Below are 13313 nucleotides of genomic sequence, written 5' to 3'. Positions count from 1 at the left end.
TGTGGTATTTAGGGTCGTCGATTCTGTTAGTGTTTTGGAAATAAGCCCTGGACCGGCTGATTTCTAGCAAAACAAAAATCAGCCTCTCTCCCCCCCCCTCCCGCCCCCCGAGTCTGCTCTATCTTCTGCTTCACCAACTACCGTTCCTCTCCCTTCTAACTAAAGCGTCAGTCGAAAGCCGCCGATCCGCACACCACCCTTTCCAGAAGCCGAACGCCGCGGAAAACTAAATCCCAAGACAAGCCGGAAGCCAAGCAATATTGCGAAGTGGCCCGTAGATGCTCTCTGTCTCTATGGTGAAAATTTCTTTCCTGTCTCTCATCACGTGGGAAGGGTCAGGCTGGGAGCGGAAACGGCGCGAAGCGCGCGTAAAATGGCGGCGTCGTGAAGTTGCATGTTGTGGGGGGCCTCCGCTGAGTCCGTTGGGAGGAACCGCCAGTTTTCGCCGCAGCACCCCCCTCCCCGCCAGCTCTCGTCATGGCGGTGACGGTCACCCTGAAGACTCTGCAGCAGCAGACGTTCAAGATCCGAATGGAGCCTGACGAGACGGTGAGGGGCGGCGGTCTTTGGTCCTCTCCCCTTCCGGCCCTCCTCCCGTGTGTAGTCTGCGTGGCTTTCCTCGTTAGGCGTCTTCCTCCACACCCCTCGGAAATAATCTCTGAACAAGCGTCTCTTGCTTCTCAATGAATTTCGCTCCCGGTGTCTCATTTGGGAGGGCATGATCTACTTTCCCAGATGTGGAATCTGCCTCTAATTTGGGTTCTCCTGATGTTACTCCTTTAAAACAACATAATCAGCGGGCATATAAGGAAAGTAGCGAATCCTTTTCTCCCTTTTAATAACTCTTGGTATTATAATTCGCTGCTGAGTTCCTGTAGTTCGAGGCTGCTGAGCTCGTATTTAACAATCCTGCTTTTTTCTTCATTTCCTCTTGAAGTCCCACACTGTAACAGCTAGCCGTTGTTCCGGTTTTCATGCGGCTTCCTTACACGAATGAGCCAGACACGCTGTTCCATTGTTTTCTGATGTAGTATGATATCTAGCCTTCATTTCTAATCCTGAAATGAAATGATATGTTGTCTGGGGGTTATATATACTCCTCGTGCTATCCTTTTTTGGGAGGAATGTATTATGTAAAGTGCCAGGAAGCACTACATACAGTAGTAATAACCAAGATACAAGAAAAAAGTCTAACTGAGATAATTATACCCCTCCTTACTATCCTTGTTTTCATTATGCCCATATATTTTCTATTTTTTAAATATTCTCTTTTTTTGTTTCTGAGAGTCTAATTTCCATCCAGCCACACCTTTCTTGATATCCCTCTTTCCTAAAACCATTCATGTTTCCATTTTACTTAGTATTGTTTTGGAGGTCTTGGTTGATGGCATTCTTATTTATCAACTTTTCTTCAGTTGTGAAAACAGCATTACTATGAGTCCTGTGCCTTTCTTTTCTGACTTTTTTGTTGCAGCATTATAGTGATTTGTCAGATTTAAACCTATTTTAATGAAATGATGTTGAAATGACTCCAGATATTAAAACAATATATATCAGAAAATAATTGGTTATTTGGTAGGGTGGTAAGGGATCATTTTATGAATGGTGGGAAACTGATTCAGATACCTCATTTGTTTCACTCTTGTGCATCAAGAGTCATTATGACTTTTTTATTTTAGTAAATACAATGCTTTGAGCTACAAAACAATGGTTGAACTCAGGAGTTTGGACTGGATGATCTCTAAGTCCCTTTTATTCCTTAAATTCAATGATTATGTGAAGCATCTGCTGTTGCAAATGAGTAAGACTTACATTTATCCAATTTCTAGTTTGGTCTTTGCATTCAAGTTATAAAGCTGTTGTAAAACTTGAATATATGTGTGTGTGTGTGTGTGTGTGTGTGTGAAAAGTCTCTTTTTAATGAAATATGACATCCTTTTCATTTGGATGCTTTTGCTGTAAGAGCACCTATTTCAGTTTAGAAAGTGCTTGTAATATTAAGCAAAATTCTTCCTCACAATTTGGTACTATTGCTGCTATTGTCTACTTCAGGAGAATTGAATGTTTGGCAACTGCTGCACAAGAGTTCTGTTAGCATAAGGAATTTTAAAAGTTAGAACACATAAGGAGAGAGAACAGGTATATTAGCTCAGAGCTTCCATTTTGTCATCTTCATATTTTACTAGATTTTTAACAACACCAAGAATTTTCACAGATTAACTGTTTTCATTCTAATTTTTTGAAAAGAGAAGCCCTCTTTAGGACTTAAGTACATTAGACTTACATCTGTGTATGTATACAAGGATTTCTGCACCTCAGTGAACTGATCAGTAAAATTGGAATATGCCCAGAACATTCTAGACTACTGTTTAGCCATAAATGCTAATCCCCAACAATATGGCCCTGCAAGATTTAAAACTGGGAGTTCACATTTTGAGTATGTAAGTAGACAGACTGTTATTATCAAAAGAAGGGTACTACTTTAAAGCCTTATTTTAAAGAGTTTTTAAATTCAGGATTGTAATGCTTGGATTATCTACCATTGCTCATAATCTTTCAGTTTTGCAGCAGAGAGTATATTCATGATGAATCCTGTTGTGTTACATTTGATGAACAACCCTCCAGATCCTTTAGCATTACAGCAAGTGAAATTTGTACAGTAGAATAGTAGTATGTGACACTTCTCAATACCCCATTAAGCAATTCAGTAACTGGAGAATTCTCCTTTGTGTAAGTGGGAGGTGTTTCTGTGTAATGACCTGATTAATCTGAAGTAACAGAAATAAATAACTGTACACTTTGAATCTATATTTTTCAGTATGTCTCAGAAAAATGGTGTAATAAAATTTAGTCTTTGTTCTATTTAACAGTACTTGTATTATGTGAAAAAATTACCTACCATAATCTGGAGTTTTCCAGATATTTTGGAAATTGATCATGCTTGTTAGGAGTTACAAGAGTTGGGTCAACACATTTGAAAAAAGACCCCATTAGATTAAGGTAAGACTGCTTTGGCCTTATCTTTCATCCCTTTGGGAATTGGAACAGTGAAGGAAACAATTATTAATATTCCATATAACCTAGCAGGATAATGCAACATAACTATTATTCCACATTCTTCAGCAGCATTTTCCTATTTGGAACAAAAACTATTTACTTCTGATATATTTATTATTAAATTTATATGCTATCCATCTCATTAATAAGCGAGTCTTCATCTTTTCACCTTTCATTGGTTTTCGTAGTCAAAATAGTTTGCAGAATCCAATCTGGGTTGGTCATCCATGCTGCTTCTCTCTAGCAGTTCCCTGAAGATGGGCCCCAGCACGACTCCAAAAGCTCGGAAGACAAAACCTCTCTGGTCCCGGGTGACTGACCCAAAATGGCCCTGCAACATTATCCTGGGACACGTATATTCACCTTCATTTGTGACAAAATAGTTTATTTGCCCAGATTATTGAGTACTATATTTCAACAAAGGAAAATACTGCTTATTAGAAGACAGTTCTCAGGTCTTTTGCATAGGAAGGAATGAATATAATTTCGAGAGAACAGTGCCTAGCCAATATAAGTAGGGCTTTTGGGTTGCAGAAGTAAAATAAAAACATTAATTCCATATATCCTTGTCTTTGGTTTGGAGATTGGGAGTGATGGGGTGTCAAGACAATAGGATCATCTTTCCTAACAATTTATAGAAACCATTGCCATTCCTAATCAATAGGAATGCATTCTCAAAGAGCATTAGTTATAGCGATGTGTCATTTAAAGTTCTTGCACTCAGGCCATTTCTCCGTCTCTACCCCTGAATGCATCACCCACTCTTTGCATTCAGCAGCTTCTCCATGCCGCATTTCTCCATCTGGCACTTGCATCTATAGTTCAACCCTGTTGGGATAGAAAAAATTGGCCTTTAAGTATTCAGTAGAAGGTGGATGGTGGAGCCAGCTTGGTCTTGACCCACAGGTCCGAGTACTTAAGGAGAAGATTGAGGCTGAAAAGGGCAAGGAAGCTTTCCCCGTGTCAGGCCAGAAGCTTATATATGCTGGCAAGATCCTGAGTGATGATGTCCCGATCAAGGAATACAAGATTGATGAGAAGAACTTCGTAGTGGTGATGGTCACCAAGGTATGGTTGAGCATCTCCTTTGCTTCATGATAATGATTTTCTTGTTTCAAAGGGCTACTGTGTTTCAGCAGTTCCCCTTTGTATGAATAGTGATAAAATCATTTTTTATTAGGAAATGGGGTACCGGTATTAGTCTGTTAGCTACTTCAGTAATGGGGGTGGGTAGTCAAAAGATACTATAGACATTGCTTTCCATACTAATCAGTACATGAAGAGCAGTTTTTTGGGCTCACCCTTCTTGATGATATAGCAATTTAGAGTGGAAGAGCTTCACCTCCTTACCTGAGACACTGCTTTTGGCTTTCTGTTAAGAACAAAACAGGCTCAGGAGCTCCTGTTTCTTCACCCACTGATGCAGCACCCACCGCAGAACCCACACTGTCTTCTGGGCCTACGGCAGCTACTGTTTCACCCCTTCAAGCATCTCCATCAAGTGAGGAAAAGCCTCCTGAAGAGTCAGTGACTGTTTCTCCCCTGGAATCTACAGTTGGGTAAGTTTAGCTTATCTTACCATCCCACAACTTTTTAATAGCTTAGTGAGTAATTTTAGAATGATTTTTCAGAATGAAAGAATAGTTCTGAAAATTCAGTATTATTCTACTTCATATATTTTGGAAAGTCCCTCTGCTAATGGTTGATTCCTAACCTAGTCACTGGGATTTTCTAGTTTCATCCTATCCCTTTTAAAAAAATGACCTTGATCGTTAATGACGCCAGTAGTCAAAGGTAGACGTGGTCAAAATCTTTACACATAGCAGTTGTTGACTGATTGTTGATCATAGCTGGGCATATAAGAGCCATCCTTTTGCTTAAAGTTATTTTTGGATTTTCAACTTTCTTGTCCAGTTATCTGGAAGGACGCAGCTACTATTTCTCTCTCTTAAATTTGCAGCTCTGTTCCCTCTTCAGGTAGCATGGGACGTGAAGATGATGCAGCTTCCACTTTAGGTAGGTGAATACTTTCCTTTGCTTATCAAGAAAGAAACCAGTTTTAAACAGCTTCACTACAATTGGCTGTTTCGTGATTGGGGCTATGATACCTCCTTTCTCAACTACTCAGCTTTCTCAACTAATTCTTACATCAGAGATTCATAGCTAGCTTCTTGAAAAAAAGAATTCAGTTTGAATATACTGCCCTCTGATGGCCATTGCTGGTTACATCTTCTCCCTTTAGCTCTAAAATTTGTGGTGTCTTGAGCCACTGTTACCTTTAACATGGATACTCAACAGGATACTTTAACATGGATTCTCCCTGCTGCATTAGATTTATTTTTTTTAAAACTGACATGTTGCAAAACAAGCAGCAGCCTAATTGCCTTTAATTGAACAATGCCTGTGGTTATTAAATAGATGCCATATTTTTTTAAAAACAATTAATAAGATTAGCCTATTACTTTATTATGATGTCTGCCTACCTTTCCAGAAAATATACCCTGACAAATAGAGGTGGCAGGAAGTATCTTGCAGGAAGAAAGAACAGTAGTAGGTGATATTTGGATAAACTGATCCTTGTAACTGGTAGGGTCCCGTATGAAATCATTTTATGAGAATACCTACGTGTTCTCAAAATATAAAATGTGTTCATCAGCCTTTATGGAATGAACATTCCCACCTTACTGCTATACCTGGATCTAGCAGACAATAAATTAGTATTCAGTTTTTGTCTTTTTTTTTAAAAGTAAAATATTAATTACTTAATCCCAGACTTTCTTCAGTCTGGAAATGCTAAAAACTATTAGTATAGATCAGGGGTAGGCAACCTTGGCTCTTTTATGACTTGTGGACTTCAACTCCCAAAATTCCTGAGCCAGCATGGCTCAGCTTGGAAACTCTCCCTTTCCCCTCAGCATGGCTGGCTCAGGAATTCTGGGAATTGAAGTCCAAGAGTCATGAAAGAGCCAAGGTTGCCTACCCCTGGTATAGATGAAGATCAATGTGGATGAAATTTATTTCACTGTTGATGTGGCTCTCATTCTACACTCCAAGCAACAACAAATGATACTTTGGAAGTTTAACTCTCTTCATTCAGATTCAAATGCCTCGTGTGATTCACCTGCAATTCAGCCTACTTTGCTTTTGCTGGCTGTTATAGCCAGAGCAAAACATAGCATACAGCATTGGCTTTGGGACCTAAGAATTCTGAACTCCAGTCCTCATTTCTAGAAGTAAACTGCCTGCTGATTAAAAGCCAGGAATCCTGATTATTGAATCTCCATCTATGTGAAGCAGTAAAATCCCAGCACTGAATGATTATTAAGGATTTTTGTGGATGGGGAGAGACTGGAAACGTCTATTCTGTCTCTAGCTTTCAAAAGTATTTGAGGACCTGATAACAGAGAGTTGGTGCTTGTATTATTGTTCAGTAATACAATAATGCAAACTTGCCTGTTTTTGCTCTTTGGAGGAGAGGGGGGCCTTGGATTTCTTTTAGCCCCCCAAAAAAATAACAGCAAGATTTCCCAATAATACAAAACTATCTTCTGTTTGTGTTTTCAGTTACTGGCTCAGAATATGAGACAATGCTGACTGAAATCATGTCAATGGGCTATGAGCGAGAGCGGGTAGTAGCAGCACTACGAGCAAGCTACAACAACCCACACCGAGCTGTGGAATATCTGCTGACGGTAAGGAGAACTATTGGATTTAGCCTACTCAGGAATTTATTCTACTGAAATGCCTGGGAGGTTTCTTCATTTCTTCAAAGGAATTGTATTTTTTTTCTATGCCAAACTTTTTTGGGTTTCCCTTCCCCTCATTCCATTAGTCTGTCTGCTATCTCAAACAGACATAGCAACATTAATTTTAATCATTTCAAGCAGGCCCACTTACAGTGTGATCAAATAAGAGGCTTCTGCTCTGCACAGGATGCTTGCTAGTGTGTAATGCAGGGAATAATCAAAATGTGCTGTCTGCCAAAGACTTGATTATCTAAACAGATAAATGGCTTAGTTGGCCACTGGCTGGACAACAGGCTTGCACGAATGATAGGCGTGTCTCAAAATAAATTGCTGCCAGGTAGGTAATCTTGGATTCTCTGGATATTTTAAAGTATACCTCTCACAAGCTTTAACAAGCATGGCCAGGGGTCAGATGTAGAGTTGTACCTCGAAATATCTGGAACAGGACTGCATATTCCTGTTTAACTCAGTCATTATATCTGCACTTGTGGGATGATGTTTGCACACACAATAGAGTGAATCAATCTCTGTTTTTGTAAATATATCTTCTGCCACATCTAACAGGAAGCTGAAGAAAGGTCTGTCACTTCAACTAATCTTTTGTGATCTCAGTGAAAGTCACATCTCACCAGTACTGACTCTGTAGTTGCTGCTAAGGAAACAAATTTGAAAATGAGCCTTGGAGATCTTTTGTCCTACAGTGTACAGTATTGTGAGGCATTGAAGTGGATGACTAAGGCCTCCGTGATAACTAATATCTCTCTGTGCAGTTGATGTCCCCGTGTACTTTTAACAGAAGTCATTGTTTTATTAATGTCTAACTCAGGGGTGTCAAACTGCTGGCCTGCGGGCCGGATGCATCATAGCGAAAATGTGCTCACCCCCTTGCTGGCAATGGCAAAAAAGTCACGATACATCGCAACATGTCACGTGATGTTGCGAGTTTGACACCCTTGGTCTAACTGAACATACTCAGGAGGGAAAGGCAAAATAAATCTGCTTTTTATAGAACTGAATTCTAAAGCTACATGAATCTACCTGGTCCTGTGGTCTTACATTCTTTGTTCAACATTCATACAGAAAAAAATTAAGCCATCTAAGTGAAGAGTAAATAGAATTAACTGAATGGAGCACAAGCAGATAGCAGCTTTTAAGGAGCTATTATTTTAGGGGAGAGAGAAAGGAAAAGAGATCTGAAAAATGAAAATGTTTCCTTTCTTTTCTCTGAAAGCTTTCCTGGTTTTGGAGCCAATAATAGAAACGTTATTATAGTGTTAGTGAATTTTATACAGTTTCCACCCATGTCTGATTCTACAATTTAGAGAAGACTGCAGTCTCTGCCCTTGGTTGTAATTGTGTGCTCATGGCTACTTTCCCAGCCACTCTAGACAACTTTTCAGTCAAACAGTCTGAGAATAGTTTTGCAATTCTACTTTTTTCTTTTTTACTTTGCAGGGCATACCAGGTAGTTCAGAACCCGAGAGAGCTCCTATCCAGGAGAGCCAGCCTCAAGATCAACCTGCACCAGAAGGTAAATTGTCTTTTTTTCGTGCCCACATGGAACATTTTCTGAGTAGAAATTCTAATTAGTACATATAAGGATACTCAAGCAGTTGGTGTGGTGTTCATTCTAGAAGGCAGAGTGGCTCATTCCTCTGTGCACGTTCCTCAAACACATTCTAATGCCCTCTCCCTGTTTGCTGTCATTGTGGTTGAATGCATGGCATTAATACTCCTTGGACCTACAGGAGAGAACCCTCTGGAATTTCTGCGAGATCAGCCCCAGTTTCAGAATATGAGGCAGGTGATACAGCAGAATCCAGCTTTGCTCCCAGCTTTACTGCAGCAGTTAGGCCAAGAGAACCCTCAGCTGCTCCAGGTAACTTTATTTGGGCTTTCTTTGTTTCCCTCTACCTGGCAACATTGCAGCAAATGTAAGCTATTGTGGAAGGAAATTCTAGTTTTTGGACGATCCCACAGAAGTCTCTTTGATTCTCAGTGGGGAGGAGGGGGTAGTCGCAATAATCTAAGAGACAAAGCAGAGCATGTGTCCCTGCTTCATCTGGTAAACAGTGCCACATGTTCTCAATTCTTCTCGTGACTTTGATTATGAGAATTATACCCTATGTTGAGATGGATGTTTGGTTTGGGGATCATTTCATTATGTTTTTTTCAATCTTGCCTTAGTTTCTTTCTTGTTCTGAAGAATTTGTCTATAGTTAGTCCTCGCTTAGTGATTACAGTTGGGACCAACAACTCTGTTGCTAAGTGAAATGGTTGTTAAGCAAGACATCATATGACTATCACAAATTTACTCCCACTATGGTCATTAAGCTAATCACCCCAGTCATTATGTGAGACATCACATGACTGACTTGTTTCTCCATTGACTCTGCTTATTGAAGCTGGCTTGAAGTGTACAAATGGCAATCACAAGTTTATGCTATAGTCATAAGTACAAGGACCAGTCATAAACTTATTTTTCCTGTGCCATTGTAAATTTGAACAGTCACTAAATAAGGCTATTAAGCAAGGATTGTCTTGCTGGTCACTGATGAATCAGCACATTAACATGGCTTTTGATTATATATGGGTAGCTTGAAAAGCAGATGCAAGTTCATGATACTTGAGAAAACAGAGGGATAAGAATGGGAAAAGCAGATGGAGGAAGATGGATCAGCGGGGCATATATTCCTTTGTGGTCCCTTCAGTTGTTCTATCAAAGTACCAGTATTGGAAATAATGATGTGGGTGTGTTACATCAGCAGGAACTATATGTTGTGCCAGTTGCCTAGATGTACATGCAGAGAGTGTTTGGTAACGATGAGCATTCTTCCTTCTCAGCAAATTAGTCAGCATCAGGAGCAATTCATTCAGATGCTCAACGAACCTCTGGGTGAAATGGCTGACATCGCAGACATTGAGGGAGAGATGGGTGCTATTGGGGAAGAAGCTCCCCAGATGAACTACATCCAAGTTACACCTCAGGAAAAAGAAGCCATAGAAAGGGTAAATGTGTTGAACTAGGGAAGAAGGGGCGGTGGCAAGGAAAGAAGGACCTCAGAGTATTTGTGGTCTTTCTCAGCTTGACTTTTTCAGTAGGGGGTTTGCTTCTAAGAATTTCCTTCTTGCCATATGGAACAATTTAATGAAGGCATGTATAGCTAATTTGGGGTTGAAGGTTTACTTGAACATACCAATGGCATGCTAGGATTGCACTCAAAAAAATAGTTAAACAAAAACTAAAAAACAATTTAAAATCAAATGTAGCTGATACTATTCTTACATCATGCATTTAACAATTTTATTCTTCAGTCACATTAAAATTACAACTTGGTTGCAATTTTTAGAGACCTTTTATGAATCATTCCTAGGCTCAAGGCATGCACTTCTGACATAGCAGCTAAAATAGTGATCATTCTTTCTGTTCTTTAGAGAAACGTTAGTCCAGCCAGTACAGAAGGATTTGACCTTGCAATATTACTTATGAATTTTGTTCAGCATTAAAGTCCAATAACCTTCTGTCATTCTGGAGTATGGACTAGATTCTGATGATAATGGCTGCGAGAACCAACTATATGGAATATTCTGATTGGAATGTGAGCTCTGAAATTGCAATGCTGTTGTTTTTTTATTCTTATATTTCTCTAAGACAAACATATTTGAAATAGGCGTTTTGACCCTGTTTTTTTCCTCTAGTGGAGATACTTTCTGATCTATAATAGTTCAGTTGGATGGAGAAGACTACATGTCAGAATACTACATAATCATTTGCAACATCAAGAAAAGCTTGTTTATACTTAAAGTGCATTATTAAAATTAACATTCTGTTTTGCATAAATATGACTAATTGCACATATTTATGTTCTGTTCTGAAACCACTATTAGATTCTTCTTGGATTTGGAGGGATTTTTTTTTTTTTGGAAAGAAGCTATTCCTCCTGGCATGAGGAGAATTGGATAAATGGGATTAAGCTAGCATGGCAAGAAATGAAAAATCAGCTCAGTTAAACCTTTCACATTTTCAAGAGAACTTTAAAACAAAAGAAAAATATGTGATGTGTACAAAAAGCATGAGACCCTGAGATTTGTATTAAGCCTATAAATGATAATTTACATTCTCCCGTTGTGTCTTTTTAAAGAGAAATATTATGGAATGCTCTTTGCCCCTTCCTAGGACAGAGTTACGGTCACAAATTAACAGTATTTATGTAGAATTTCAAAGGGCAGTTATGTCATTTTTTTTATTTCAATATGCTATGGTAAAATTACTGATAATTGGTTACTTGCTGAAAAACTGGATTGTTGCCATAAGTAACATTTAATGTTTTCTTTCTTTTTTTTAACCTCCCCATTCCCTCTCTCCCTTCTTCTCCCCTCTCTCAGTTAAAGGCCCTGGGCTTTCCTGAGAGTCTGGTGATCCAGGCATATTTTGCTTGTGAGAAGAATGAAAATCTGGCAGCCAACTTCCTGCTGAGTCAGAACTTTGATGACGAGTGATAAAGAAAAAGAGTTTTATATAAAATTCTCTATATAAATATTCGTTTATTTAAAGGGGCACTACTGGGGTTGGGTGGTAGTATGATTTGAGCATGTCCCCGATGAATTGCTGGCTAGAGGAAAATACTCTACCTTGGAAATGGTGCAGTTGGGGAAAAAGCAGAACAAATGGACCTTCTGATTTCTTCTCAAAAACAAAGGCTACATTTGAGCCCAGCTGCATCTTACAACAGTTCTTAGACTGACAAGGTATTTAGAGAAAGGTTGACACAGCAGATGGGTGCTGTTGGACCTTCTCCCATCTCACATGATTGCATGTGTGCAAACAAATTGCTCTTTTGTTTGCAAATCTATCCCCTTCATGCTACAATGCTGAACTTTGGGCCCATCAATTAATTCTATTGCTGGTACTCTCCCCTTTGCATTCCTTCAATGTTGTTTTGAAATCAGTTTAGTTGTCCATCCCCATTCAAAATAGTGGCTTGTGTTAGGTGAGTGATATGCCTTCTGATGATCTGTTTGATATTTGTTCCTGTGCTGGAGAGGCGATGCCAGAGTTATGGAATATCTTGTAATTTTGTGCACAAAATCTCATTTTTTTTCCTATCCTGTCATCGTCCAATAAGGCAACTACCCACCTTTATCTATGGTTTTCTGACACTGCTCTTAAAATCATTCCCAAAGAATATCAAGGGAACAGTTTCCCTATACTCATCCAATTTCAAACACTAGAGGTTTTTTTTTGTTTGTTTGTTTCTTCTTTCTCTTTTTAGTGGCATCTCATGATTTTAGCCTGTACTACAGACATCTGGGGATTGACTATGTAACATCCATGTATACTTTTATTACCCATCATTTTAATATTAGGAATTTGGAGCCACAAACTTTAATATAGTAGCAAAAAAAAAAAAAAGATTTTACAAACCCCTGTAATAACTCAGCAATTTGAGGTAGTTTGAAACACATGCTCATTGTTTCTCTATTTTCTGTGTTGTGTGAATTTTAAAGATTTTTTCCCCTAGTATTCTGATTTTACTTGTTCAAAATATTTTTAATCTAAAGATTCCCCAAAAGAGAATCCATTAATAATTGGGGATACAAAACTAATACAAAATAGTTGTGTATTAGATATTTGATATGTTTTACGTTTTTAGTTTTGAAAAATGATCAAATTGACATTTTCTTGAATATTTTAATAGAAAAATATGTAAAGAAAGATATTGTTTTATTTACACCTTTGAAATTGGAAGTGAACTGATTAAAAAATCTTGGTATCTAGGGAAATTGGCTTTAATACATAGATCGTAGATACAAAATTATAAAATCTTTTTTTTAGTTTAGATCATCTTTCACTTTTCTGTGGGAATGTTTCTGTTTCTGGTTTGAACATCAATAAACCTATCAGTTATCACATGTTAAATCCCCAGCTTCCTTTGATAAACTAAGCTGTCTTTCCTCACTATCCCCATAAAAAGCCTGGGAATCCCATTCTTTCCTGAGCAGGTGCCCATTGCAAAAAGAACCAGAGTATTGCCTCTATGCCTCCAATAATAAATTCTGAAGCCATATGTTACTGCTAATTTGTGTGACATTGTTGTATGACTATGACTGACAGTGTGCAATATATTGTTTGTAAGTTTGATTTGATTTCAGGACTGGTGGGCAGACATGGAAGGAAAGCAGAAATTTAATTCTTAAGTTTGAAAAAGTGTCCAGTGTTCTGAGTATTTTTCCCCAACCAGGTGCCCTCCATATGTCCTGGACTTCACTTATTTTAGCTAGGGATTCTAGAAGTTGAAGTTCAATACATTCAGAGGGCAGTGAAATTGCTCTGCTTAATGCCTAAAAGGATATAGTCTATATTGTGTGGAAAGAAAGTTATCTTGACTGTGCTGGAATTAGACCAGTTCTGCTATATTGTTCACTGAATAATTGTTTTTGAATAGCATCCAACAAATTAGGCTATAACTTATGATTGCCTTATGAGTGCTGTTTGAGGTGGAAATTTTA

General features: G+C 38.6%; 1 protein-coding gene across 3 annotated transcripts; it reads left to right on the top strand.

Moving 5' to 3' along the window:
- The first annotated feature begins 336 nt into the window (after positions 1–336).
- On the top strand, positions 337–12883 carry RAD23A (RAD23 homolog A, nucleotide excision repair protein). 3 transcript variants are annotated; one of them, XM_039366979.1, is made up of 9 exons: positions 338–549; positions 3964–4125; positions 4438–4616; positions 5039–5073; positions 6622–6749; positions 8259–8334; positions 8552–8682; positions 9648–9812; positions 11190–12883. In XM_039366979.1, exons 1-9 carry the CDS (start codon positions 478–480, stop codon positions 11301–11303), a joined length of 1062 nt encoding a protein of 353 aa, XP_039222913.1. In that variant the 5' UTR covers positions 338–477; the 3' UTR covers positions 11304–12883. The 3 variants fall into 3 exon arrangements, with proteins under 3 accessions (XP_039222914.1, XP_039222913.1, XP_039222912.1); XM_039366978.1 differs by having other exon boundaries at positions 339–549; positions 5018–5073; XM_039366980.1 differs by lacking the exon at positions 3964–4125 and having other exon boundaries at positions 337–549; positions 5018–5073.
- Positions 12884–13313: the final 430 nt, after the last annotated feature.

The sequence above is a fragment of the Crotalus tigris genome, unplaced genomic scaffold (genome assembly GCF_016545835.1).
Source record: "Crotalus tigris isolate CLP2741 ecotype Arizona unplaced genomic scaffold, ASM1654583v1 scf7180000020503.524756, whole genome shotgun sequence".
Taxonomy (NCBI): domain Eukaryota; kingdom Metazoa; phylum Chordata; class Lepidosauria; order Squamata; family Viperidae; genus Crotalus; species Crotalus tigris.
This window is presented reverse-complemented; position numbering and strand designations above follow the sequence as displayed.